This window comes from Rhopilema esculentum, chromosome 6 (genome assembly GCF_057945365.1).
Source record: "Rhopilema esculentum isolate cy_ngs chromosome 6, ASM5794536v1, whole genome shotgun sequence".
NCBI lineage: Eukaryota > Metazoa > Cnidaria > Scyphozoa > Rhizostomeae > Rhizostomatidae > Rhopilema > Rhopilema esculentum.
Genome location: NC_142820.1, coordinates 13,857,743 through 13,870,711, shown reverse-complemented (window position 1 = coordinate 13,870,711; position 12,969 = coordinate 13,857,743). Strand labels below are relative to the sequence as shown.

At 36.6% G+C, this 12,969-nt stretch overlaps 1 protein-coding gene across 1 annotated transcript in view; it reads right to left on the bottom strand.

Annotated features, from left to right (window-relative positions):
- LOC135686815 (NF-X1-type zinc finger protein NFXL1) overlaps positions 1-12,969 on the bottom strand; it is a 15,891-nt gene extending 2,922 nt beyond the window's left edge. The window contains exons 1-16 of the mRNA XM_065203162.2: positions 12,814-12,969; positions 9,433-9,923; positions 9,052-9,158; positions 8,677-8,807; positions 7,967-8,040; positions 7,699-7,803; positions 6,965-7,126; positions 6,578-6,678; positions 5,980-6,094; positions 4,913-5,160; positions 4,351-4,441; positions 3,361-3,481; positions 2,926-2,959; positions 2,224-2,349; positions 1,297-1,382; positions 162-183 (exon numbers count right to left, since the gene is read on the bottom strand). Coding sequence (XP_065059234.2) covers positions 162-183; positions 1,297-1,382; positions 2,224-2,349; positions 2,926-2,959; positions 3,361-3,481; positions 4,351-4,441; positions 4,913-5,160; positions 5,980-6,094; positions 6,578-6,678; positions 6,965-7,126; positions 7,699-7,803; positions 7,967-8,040; positions 8,677-8,807; positions 9,052-9,158; positions 9,433-9,913 — 2,004 coding nt within the window. The 5' untranslated portion in view covers positions 9,914-9,923; positions 12,814-12,969. The remainder of the gene's footprint in view (positions 1-161; positions 184-1,296; positions 1,383-2,223; positions 2,350-2,925; positions 2,960-3,360; positions 3,482-4,350; positions 4,442-4,912; positions 5,161-5,979; positions 6,095-6,577; positions 6,679-6,964; positions 7,127-7,698; positions 7,804-7,966; positions 8,041-8,676; positions 8,808-9,051; positions 9,159-9,432; positions 9,924-12,813) is intronic.

Below are 12,969 nucleotides of genomic sequence, written 5' to 3'. Positions count from 1 at the left end.
AAGGTCCAAAGTTCACAAGCAACCGTTCATATAGTGAATTAAAAGGATCACAAATTATATAAAAAAGAAATCAATTATATTTTACAATAAATGCACTATTCTTGGTTACAAATCCTTTCAAAGCTGCGTCTCATCTTTTGAAAATAATTTTAGCAACTTACTTCGTGTTTACCAAAGCATTCTCTGAAAAGAAAAAAACATCAAGCTGTCATAATTATTCACCTCTTGGACATTCTCAAAATGAAGTATTCTTTTAGATGTGACGGCGGGTGCTTTAATGAGCCACCTTGCCGAAAAGACAAACTTTAGTCTTTGTGAAAATCTTTATATATAAAATGCTATGCGACTAACGACTGGCAGGCTAACACAGTGACATTTATTGGCCTTAGAAACGCTACTTAAAAGTTTACTTTATACTTGAAACTTTATGTTTTTAATCTTGTATGTATTTATTTGATGTAGTAGTTTTAACAGTTGAGTTGGATTAGCCTTTCTCACTGTAAAAAGCTATGTAGAGCCAAATTAAAATGAATTGATTATCATTATATTGGTGGGGGCTTGAAAGAGAAAGGGGGCTTGAAAGAGAAAGGGGCTTGAAAGAGAAAGGGGTTGAAAGAGAAAGGGGGCTTGAAAGAGAAAGGGGCTTGAAAGAGAAAGGGGGCTTGAAAGAGAAAGGGGCTTGAAAGAGAAAGGGGGCTTGAAAGAGAAAGGGGGCTTGATAGAGCTTATATGGTATTGTTGGTGGTCCTGCAATATCAATGCTACCTCATATGAAACTCATGATATGGACGTCAAGTATCCCACAAAACTCGTTTATTGCACCACTTTTATTTCATCTATACATCAACGACTTCAATTGATTTGAAAAAGATAATGCTACAATTTTTGCTTGAGATAGAACAGTGTGTAATTGAATGCTGGAATTAATAACAAAGCATTTAGGGAAGGACCTTCAAAGGAAACAAAAATGAAAATCACATTTTCACTGCTCAAAATGGCGAGAGAAAGCTCACCGGATAAACATCACTTAAAACTAGATTCTCCTCTTCGTATGTTTTCTGAAGAAATGCTTCGATTAAAGTTTTCAACTATTTACAACGACCATATCGTTATTTAAAAATCACGGTAGTTTTGATCAAATTTTCTTCCTTTAAAACAGGAAGGGGAACAAATCTGTTTCATTACGTTTGAAATACTACCATGCTTACGAAGTGTTAAAAAAAATGAAAATTAAAAAATGAACAAACGTTTGAAAGTCGTTACGTGAAAAGGATTCAAAACCACAACAAGCAATACCTTTGCATCGGAACCTTACACGGAGGACAAGGGAGCTGAACGAAGGTGAAGACTTCTTTTGGTTTCTGATCCAATGAGAAATTTGGCTGTTGATGTAACAGTATTGCAAAATTACGTTAGTAAAAAACCAATCACCTTTCGGTGGAATCGAACATGCGATAAACTGATGGGATATGGAAGATTAAACTATTTTGTCAATTTTCGAACAATCATTACAAAAAGATTGGTAATGAAAGACCATAAAAAAGCAGGGGAATCCCTGGGCACCTTTGTGGAATAAGCTATACTTTCTTCAACGGACACCTTTCTTTAAAGGAAACCTTTCTTAAACGGACACCTTTCATCAACGGACACCTTTCTTCAACGGACACCTTTCTTCAATGGACACCTTTCTTCAACGGACACCTTTTTACAGCGGACAACTTTCTTCAATGGACACCTTTCTTCAACGGACACCTTTCTTCAACGGACACCTTTCTTCAACGGACACCTTTCTTCAACGGACACCTTTCTTCAACGGACACCTTTCTTCAACGGACACCTTTCTTCAACGGACACCTTTCTTCAACGGACACCTTTCTCCAACGAAAATCTCTCTACATGGAAATCTTACTACTTCACTCACCTGTCCGTTACGTGGACGTTCTACCGTGTTCTGCTTTTGTTGCCCATGTAGGAAAGCTTATTGATGACATGAAAATCTATTTCACACGTTTTTTGTCTGGTAGATTCGGCCGGCAACAGATCGATACCAGTTTATCCAACAAGTTCGCCGGTGATATGACCTTCATACTTTGAATTTGTTTTGTTTTATGTTAAAACAACTGTTAACATTAACTAGAGGTTTCAGTGAATGCAGCTTTTGGACAAAGATTTGGTGAAACAAAACCATTTATGATCATGCTCATACCATAAAGATGCTCATACCTTATTCGGATTTCGGACAGGAACCTCGTCATGACAAGCCGCCGGACATGTGTGGGTGCAGGATTCTAACCTACGACCGCAGGTTTGCCGACAAGATGGACAGCGGTTAAAATGGCATCGATGGGACTGAAATTATAAATATGCTGCAGGTGAATATTAGGAAATTAGGAAATTCAGAAAAGGAAACGATGTTGCACTACCAATATGAACCTTAGGTCAGTTTAGGATAACACCCCCAAGGTCTGATTTGCGAAGAAGAGGTTTGATTTGCGAAGAAGAGGTTTGCTGAAATTCACCTAAGGGCACGTCATGGATTCTGGTTCTTGTAAAAGACAGACGGGCAGCGTCCCAACCCCTAGAAGTACAAATAATGTCTTACGCGCCATACAATGATGCCGAAAGGCTACTGTTTGGGCCTGGTTAACCCTAGCCTTGGTCTGGCTGAGCAACCAAAGGGAAACGAGGCTAAAGAAAAAGGAGTGCAAAAGTTTTTAGATGAGTCAAGATTGCTTAGGTACATTTCTAACACGGCATACAGCGCAAAGCACATTGATCAGTCCTTGCCCATTCATACTTTTCACCTTAATATATCATCTTCATATTCCTTCATTTTCCTTAATTAGCAATGTTTTAATTCGGTTTTTATTTGCAGCGCAACAACAGATTAACAAAAGCAACAACGATATTTGACATTGACAATACCTCTCTTGTCTTGTGGTGGCAATTCGAAGGAATCCTAAAAATGAGGGAAAGTTTCAAATTGAATGCATTTTACCAGTGATTCGCAAAGAGGGCAGGTTACAAGAGCCATTAGTGAAGCTATTGAAAAGCTCTTACTTTGGTTACCAAAAATATCAAATACATCTACAAGGCTTTGCTAGTTTTATTAATGAAGTTTGCACAAACACTTTGGGATTCCCTCGTATTTTTACGTGCAGATGTAGTTATTTGGATCAAACCTTTAGATTGGGTAGATATCGCAGAACTATTGCTAGATGTCTAGCATAAAGGCACTACAAACACAAAAAGTAAACCAAAACTTGCGTCCAAAATTTTTTTCCAAACCAAAATACCAAATCAAAACAGTGTAATATACACGCCGAGAAAGAAAATCTCAACAATTGGATGAATACTAACGAGCAAGCCTGTTTGCATTTTGGAGGTTTTGTAAATCTCTCTGCACCACAATTCACTGAAACTTTAGTAAACTGACAGAAACAGGTAACCTCTTTCTTCAAGGGGCAGGGGAAACAAAGACCTGAAAAAGCAAACAATTTTCATATCAGTGATAGAAGAATGAGAATGACTGTGGGAGACAAAGATTTATTTCCGAATAACAAAGTTCATTTTTCGTTTTTTTTCGAGACAAGAGTCTTCTCAACACCAATTGCCTCCCCTTCACCCACAAAAGCGTAACCTGGGGTGAATGATACAAAGAGTCGGCTTTTGGCGAAAAGTATTATTAACTGATATACAAAATCAATCGATCATAATCAATGATTTATAAAAAAGACTAGGAAAAATCTCAAATTTCAATTCACTCCGAATATGCAGTTGATTGGACAAAATCCTCTGCTCTAAACCAAATCTGCAGCACATCATAACATGTTATGTCAAACCAGCCGCCAAAAACAAGACACTCACAAAATCCATAATTAACAGGTTCTTTGAAGGTGGCATACTTGAATCTTGAAAAACACCATAACAGCAAAACAACATAACAGCAAAACACAAATACACAGAACTTCAACACTGATGATGGTCATTGTTGGAAAAGATTAACCATGGCACCGAATTGAAATTTAAACAAACTTCATAGACTTACAGCAAACTCCCGATAACCTGAACCCCTAAAAACCCGAATATTCGCTTAGTTGAATAGATATTGCATTCCCCTTACCAAATACTTCCGTATAAACCCCCCTTCCACCGTAATGTATCGAACATTCGCTATCTTGAACCCTTTGGAAGTTATATGAAGAATAATTATAAAATCTGAATATAAATCTAGCTATATAAATCTATCTTATAAGAATAATAAAATCTAGCTATACTATTTCCTGACAAGAAATGTCATATATTACGCCCTTTTAGATCTGCTTGACAAATATGACAAATAAAAACTACCTGTGTGACACTGCGAAGGACATTTATGATTTCTGCATGATAACTGCCTATTGCATATCTGCTCGCACGGGGGGCAGTCACCGTCACAACACTAAAACGAAGCAGTAAGAAATTATCTAGAAAATTCTATTGTGAGACCCGTGAAAACAGCTAACTCGAGGATACATACAAATGCTAAAGGTATTATCATAAAGAAGATGTATATTTAGGCTAGAAACAAGTATTTGAATATCCGAAAACCACCAAAAGTTTTCAAATTTCATACTATAAAATGTAGATGCTTTCTATAAACTCAAGTAACCGACAGAATATGAGGGGAACCTACCAATTTCAAACTACATAAGTTGGAGAAACGATCTTAAACTATATATTCAAACAACTGTTGTTTTTGAAAAGACCAGTAGATAGTATTTAAAATTTTATATAGCTTCTCGTGAAGCTCTTGGTTTTTAACCCCACAAAACAGTAAAATCTTTCAAAATGGAAAGTGGCTAAACAAACAAAAACAATAAAATAGCATTGTCGGTTAGCAAGGTCTTTCTTTAATGTTGCTGCGAGTCACCTTTCGTTTGCAGGGATGCCTTTGGCAGTTTCTCATTCTAGTGCATTTGAAGTCGCAGGTGAACAATTGGCAACATGGCAGCTCCTTACTGCATTTGCCGCACCTGCATGTCTTTGTCACAATTTGTCGGCATGTTTCGCATTGACCAGTGTGACACTGCCAGTGACATTTATGTCTGCCACATTCTAATCGTTTGCCACATGTGTCCTCGCAAGGCGGAATGTCTTCAGTGCAAGGCAGCTGTAGGCCTAAATGTAAATACATTTTGGAAATATAGAAATACAACGTTTCAATACAACTTTTAATGGAAACCAACCAATGCAAAGATAAATGTAAACAGATCAATTGGAAATGTTCTTGCTAGCATAGCGAGGAAATCGGCACTTTGAGAACAACCAGCCTATTAAAATCTCAATAGCTTGGTTTCCGAAAACTAATTACTAATCCTACTTTTTACTGATCGATTCCCTTTTAAAGAAGCAATCTGGAAACAATAAAAGAGTCACATTTTGCTACAGATCCTGAGCAGCAACATACGGAACATACAAAACATCTTCCTACAAACAAATACTTTTATTTTGAGCAAAAAATGACTTCTGTCTTAATTTTTTTATGCCAATGGGAAAGACCTAGTCTTTCACAGGCCAAAGTGATCTGCTCGACTAAGATACAACAAACTAATATACAATCTTGACACTCCCATTTTCTTCAATTTTTTTATTTAGTATTAAGCTGTTTTGCTTCGCTCCAGATTTGCAAAACTACCAAAACCACACAGCCTAACTTTAGCAATTGGTGCGAACGCCCCCCTCCCCTCCCCCTTATTGATTGCCTGTCTCAAGCATCTCCCAACTTAAACTGAGCCTAAAAACATGTTTGTGCGGGTGTATTAGAGACATATGATTCGACTATTGTTTGAAAGCTAGCTTTCCATAACCACAAGAAATGAAGAAACCGTGTATGAAGCACTTTAAGAATCATCTTCTGATTCAAGAATGCAGCTCTACCGTTAGCAACTCAAATTTTCTGAAAGACTTTTCTTTTTCAAATTGATTCGAAAAACGTACTCATTTTTCCGCAAGGGCAGCTTCGCTTGCCTGTTCTTGGACACGGTCCACATGTGCCATTGTGACAAACCTCCTCACAGGTATGGTAGCCACAGGAAAGCACTTTCCCGCATACCTGAGGAAAAAGATGTTGCAGTTTATACCATAGCTGTAGTCAAAATACACAGGGCAGAATGATAATGGCAAAGACACGACTGATTTTCGGACAAATGTAGAGTGACCAAATTGCGAGATTGTCAGTCACTGAGATTGCTTTCCTGAATATCAAATATGATAAAAAATAATATAATTAAAATGTGTTTAAGTTGGAGTACAAATCTAAAACTTACAATATAAGAAAAGTAATATGATAAATCAAAGGATAAATAAAACTAATTTTGAAATAAATATTTTACACAACCTACAGCCACGATCAAGCGCCATTGGTTCTAATACCGTAAGGCAATGTTTGCCACAGCCTTGACCCAAATATATTACAGTTCCTACGTCATAAGAAGTTGTCCTGGCTATTGGAATGCAATGATGTTTTTATTACGCAAGTCGATATTGGTGAACACCGCAGATGAAATGTTAAAATGAGAGCCGTGTTTATAATCACCTCGCTGCATTTCCATATTCCAGCAGCACAATCTCTCAATTGTTTATGTTTTGAACATTTGCAAGGCTGAAGACTTTTCTCAGGACATGGTGGGCAATCGCCTATAACCAGCAAAGAAATAGGACTTTTAAAGACAACACACTTAATTACTTGTAAAAGAGTGAAATTTAACAGTTGTTGTTTGCAGGACTATTGTTCGAGAGAAGAAACGGCTTTAGTAAATTTATGACATGAGGTAGTTCATGATAATTTTAGATCAAACCTGCGGATTCAAAAGAAACAGTAAAATGAGTAAAAAGTGAAATGAGGTAGTTCATGATAATTTTAGATCAAACCTGCGGATTCAAAAGAAACAGTAAAAAACAAAGTGGCTAGCACATTGCTAACCTGGATGACATGTCGATTTGCATTTATGAAGGCCGCAAGCAAGCAGGTCGCTGCACATCGCACCGCAAGACCATTCTTTGTTGCAACATCTCCTTGTAGATGGACCTCCTCTTCCACAATGACAATTCTTTGACACAGTTTTTGGGCAAGGTGGACATGGACCTAGAAACAAACTAAATTTCAGCTTAAACCCATTATAAGCATTTGACGTACATTCAACCCATTAAACCCATTATTTAAGATTAAGTTAAGACAACAGTTTCAGCCACATTTTGTATTAAATGATGACGTACAAGCCCAGAAATGCTAAAATACTGACCAAAGCTTTGCATAAATAAGTAATATCGAGAGACAAAAGACCAAGCAAAGACTTGTAAATGTTGATTAAATGAAACTTCGTTGATTAATGTACTTGAGCTGTTATTGTTTGCCAATAGTGACCGTCTTCTGCAACGTGTTTCATCGTGTTTTTCTGATGCCCGTTCTTCACGCTTGTACGCAGCGATGGGGAGTCAAGGGGTTCCAAGAGGGTTCGACAAAAACTTTTAGGCAAGCTGTGTGGTGTTACTCCCTTGGATGGCCTGAGGGTATCATAGGATTAAGCATAGGGCGGGCATCAATTTTCTTTGTCAAGCATCACAACAAGCAAGTGTTCAGTTTTATCAAAATCTTCTACCCTCGTTCTGCTTCATTACGCATACTTTAGACAATATATAAAGGCAAAATACACTTACCAGGATGGCAAAGTAACAGGCATTCGTGGCCACATATTGGGGTCAGCATTTTGGCACATTTCTGACCACAGGAATGCGGAATTGTCCATGGGTCAAACTTTGGATCTTCCTAAGAACAATGTATCATCCTTCAGAAATTTTCTATGCCTATTTTGAGCCATAAAAAAACGATTTTCTACGAGGGACATTGTATGGATTTAATATGCGACATTTAATCAATGAAGGGAAAAACATCTTCATAGCTTTTCAAATGTGATGAGCATTGAACTTGCCTCCTTGCCACAAAAGCAGAAATACTTGGTTGGGCAATCCTCTTGTTTGTAGTCATTTCTACAATTCGGGCTATAAAGAAATGTTTAGAACAAACAAGTTAAAAAATACGCAATAAAATCGCACAGTGAAAGAATCGTTTTTGGGGAATCTTATCCTCATCAGTGTCATCTGAGCATATTCCTTGTTTTTATACTTCCTTACCAAGAATATTTTCGCTATGAAAAGGTTAAAACAATGCTTTTGAAGATCAGTGAGACAAATACTTCTCTTGGAGAATTTTGAGAGGCAAAATCATGAATGGTAAAATGGAATGGTTCGTATTTGGCTAAAGAAAACTTGTTGGGAGAAAATAAGAATGCTGCAGAAGGCTGTCTGTTGAACAAGAATCTTTCAATGAACTGAATGTAAAGCATCAGAACAGCAAAACAATAGGCAGCAAAACAATGAATCCGATATATTTTGCAAATGAATTTACTCAAAAAGCTCCTTATGTTACTTTAATCTAACTTCCAACTTTTGGCTTTAGAATTATATTTACCAAATCCTTCGTTTCTGCACTTAAATTACAGATCTTTTTATCAATCATTTAAAATTTTCATTCTAACCTTGACAATAAGAAATATTACTGCACAACAAAATTTACATTTGCATTTAAAAAAGGGAAATGTAAAACTAATAAAAGCACAGTAGTTTTAGGCCACTGACCAACACCAAAGAGTACTTTCTTCCAGCTCACTGTTTTCCATTTCAATGTTTTTCGCCCCAACAAGTTGTCTTGCCCACCGCTGGATGCATTGAATGTGGAATATGCCGAAACATTTTCTGCAACTCCAGATCTATGAAGAAAAAATGATGTTTTTTTCAGTAAGATAATTCTAATTTAAAGTATCTATTCCCTACCATAGATTGTTTGATGTGTTGATTGATCAGTTGAAAATTACAACTGCCGCAGTAGTATAATGAACAGTTTTTTCAAAAGTAATGGGAATTGAAACAAAAAAGGAAACACAGGAATAACACTGACTTATATCTATTGAATTCAGCTTAATAGGGTCAAAATTAAAAATTTAGATTGCTTACTGGGTCCACATGCTTAACAGGATCAATACAAACTGGACAAGTTATCTCCCCGGCCTGAAGCATATTTGCCAAAAATGAATTTGGTTCTGGAACAGAGCTAGCATCACCTAAGAATGAAAGTAGTAAATACAACCATTGGCATTCTAAATGTGTGGTTGTTGATAGTGTAGCATACAAAAACAACATATCCTATCCTTGGATGATTTTCAATACTACAATGAAAATAACATGTTTGGTAAATTTCTTCTTAAAAGCAAAACTCAATTTTGAATTTCATGGGCCTTAGCACCAGCTCCAATAAAAAAAACAATTTGCTTGCGTGAGTAAAATGTTGCTGAACGAGGTCTCTTTCTAGAATAAAAAATAGCAACTCAATCTTACCACATAATTGAACTGTATAGTTATTCAGAGTTTTCTTCATAATTTCTTCTTCTCTGAGTTCTTCATCACTGGAGTCTGTATCTTCCAACAAATGTGAATATTTTTCAGCTGCAACCTTTCGAATCTTCCTTGCTTTTTCAAGTCGGCCTTCACTGGCTGTTTCCCTGTCTCGCCATTCTTCTTCTTTATTGAAAGTTGATTTTGCAACACCACTGCTATTGAAAGATGGCCTGCTGGAATTCTTTGCTTCCTGCTTTCCTGTTTTCCTGTCTCCCCACTCTTCTTGTTTATTGGAAGTTGATTTTGCAACACCACTGCTATTCAAAGACGGCCTGCTGGAATTCTTCGATTCCTGCTTGGCTGTTTTCATAGCTGCCTTAGAATTCCAGAGATCAAATGACCTATTCCCATCAACAGCTGGAGCTGCCCTTCCTCTCCCTTGGCCCCTCCCCCTTCCAAATCCATTAGGTTTTTGATTCATTATTTCCTACCTAGAGAGTGATGATTAATAACAAACATCAAAAACTTTTCCTCAAACATTTCATTAGTTATTTATCATACAACCAGGGATGAGGTTGAAAATATAAAAACAGAGGAAAGTTAAAAATATCACGAAACAAAGGTGCACAAAATATGTTCAAAACCAGAAATTATGTAACAAAAATTTGTTGGTGATAATGCCCTTGGCATTATATCTTTCATAAATCAATGAACAATTATAAAACTACAAAAATATCAACAGCAAGGTATTAATGAAAACAATTTGAAAACTTCAGCTATAGAACCTTGCAATTAGTTTCTTAAGTATGCACTAGAGAAAGAAATTGGTGCGAAAAACAAATGGTTTGGTTGAGTCAATATACTTAAAGGCCATAATGTTTCTGATAAAAAAATAACGGAAAACAAATTGCTCAATATTTCCATACATCTATAAAGGTTTTAGCTTGATATTAGCAGTTTTGACTACAATGGGACAATGATACAAATTTGATTTGCACATTTCATTGTTAGAAATCAAACAAGTGTTTAAAATGAAGGTTTCATTCTTGTACATGTGCAAACATATGAAGAATTATATTGAATAAAAATAATGCCTCAGGCCTTTTCATTACCAATTTTCACAAGGGCAATTGATCAACCAATGACATTTGTTTACAAGGGCAATAGGTCATCCAATGATATTTGTAAAAGACATCCATCAATTTGTAAACAAACTATTTTGGTGTATAACAGGAATAATGAAGCAATAATGCTTCATTTTCATGAACACCTTTATTCAGGAAGACTGCAATTTAGAGTAACTAACTAATCAGTAAATTCTTTATAGTCTCTTATGAGCAAGGCATGTTTTTGCAGGGGCTGTAAATAGCACCTTTAGCCACTGTGTTAGTGAAGGTGAGAACATCACCTACACAAAACAAAAAAACCTGAACTCTGTAAAGTAAGCATGGACAGTAGCATGTTTGACATTTCTCTTGACATTTTTTCAAAATGATCAACCATAGGAAGAAGGTATCTTCAGCTGCAAACACAAGCATGTGATCTCCTTCAGTGAGACATTTTGCCTTACATCATAGTAATGTAATGGGGGTATATATAGATTGATAGTCCTCAATATTTACTGCAACACTGTAGCATGGAACACAGACTGTGAAAACCACTATTAGCACTGCTTTGCAATGCAGCTCTTGGTGTTTTTTCGTAGGACAGCTTAGGACACCACCAAGCTGAATTAGCGTTTTTATCTTTTTCAGGGCCCTCAATCCCAAAAAAATCAGGTTCATTATTTCCTGGGTGGTTCATTATACCCATTATATCTGTGTATACTTCAGGCTGGATATTGGCCACAAAATTATGCAGTTGTGCTGACGGTTTCTTGTCTTAATGCCAAAAGTTGTATGATACAATGCATAATTGCATACATGCCAACATTCTCATATGAGGTTGAGGGAGCTTTATTAAAATATAATTGAGAATACCATAGTAACCATAAATTTTGATAGTAAAATTTTGTTCTAAAAACGAATATCCACTGGCGGATAATGATGTTATTGACCAAATTCTTCCTGGTTTTACCTTATGCAACATTATGTCTTCCCTAGTACGTTAGGCTAAGACATTAAGGATTTATTCTTTGAGATCCTACTGTTTGGATTTTGTTTAATAAGAATCTCAGAAACTTGTTTGGGCAAATATCTTGAGTTATTACATGTTAAGGTGGAGATAGTGGGAGATTAGTTAAGGGTCAGCGCTTTTTGTCAATCAAAAAACGTTTGAACAAAAAAAATGTTGTTTCCAACTGTGGGCCATTCAGATTTCAGCAGCGAAATCAAACCCTTACAAGAAATTATAAAAATCTAAAAACTCCAGGAGTTTTTCTCTGATATGATGGTAGCATGTGGGAGGTAATTATTGAGCGAAAATATCAGGAGACTCCCGCAATTTGCCGGAGCGTTGGCATGCATAGAAGCAAATAATCATGCTTTCTGCCAACAATGATAGGCTTTTTAAAAGTGATAGGCCAACCCAAACTCAGGCCACAAACCCATTAACCTTTATGCCAACACATTATTTTTTCTTTATTTTACACCATTAGTCCAGGCATCTCAAGCTTTAGTTACATGGATTCCACCTTGACCTTAATTCCACAACATGATATCGTGTTTTTTCTTTACAACACTACGATAGAATGATACACCATTGCTGGCATCATCCCTGGACGCAGGGGTGAGGGGGCACCCAGGTGTAAAGGAGTATCATAAGCCGAGAAATTCTCTACCTGGTGGATTTGCTGATGAGCAAGCAAGGACTCAGAATTATAAAAGACAACATGTATACATGTTTGTATATGTTATATATAGCAGTATAGTACATCTATACTGACACACGCCCCTTTCTAGTTGGGTACACTATTCTAACAACAAACTGGATCCCAGATCTCCTAAAGACACAAGATTTTGTGAGAGGGCCCAGTGTGATCTGGTTGAGGTTGGTGTTACACTGTTTTTCTTAGTTTTGACAGCTGTGCTTGTCCTTTTTTATGGTTTCAAACAAATAATTATCACAATTATAGGTGGAGCACAAATATCAGTGGGATATGTAGCTTATGAAGGCATAAGAGAGGTCCCCTACAGATATATTTTTCAGCAATGATTACTAATATCATATAAAATCACCAATATGTTTCAAAGATTATAAAAATGTTATTTTCTTGTAATTTTTGTATCTGCCACTTATGTAATTAACTTCGATCGCCTTGTTGTGAAATGAACGAATTTGTAATAAATCAGAAGCGGAGAAGCCCAGCAAAAGTCTAAAGGTCAATAATTTGTGGCAAGTGGGTTGTCCTGATAGCCCAAGCAAATGCAGGTGAAAACTTACCTCTAAATAAACACCTTGTCATTTTAGGGGAATCGTGTACTTCTTTCACTCTCCAATTGGTCTCCATCAATGTACACGTCTTGTTCCAAGAAATGAGTTGAATTGACTACGACAGGGGTACAAGGTGTAAGGTTCAAAGTACTGTATCATGCACTG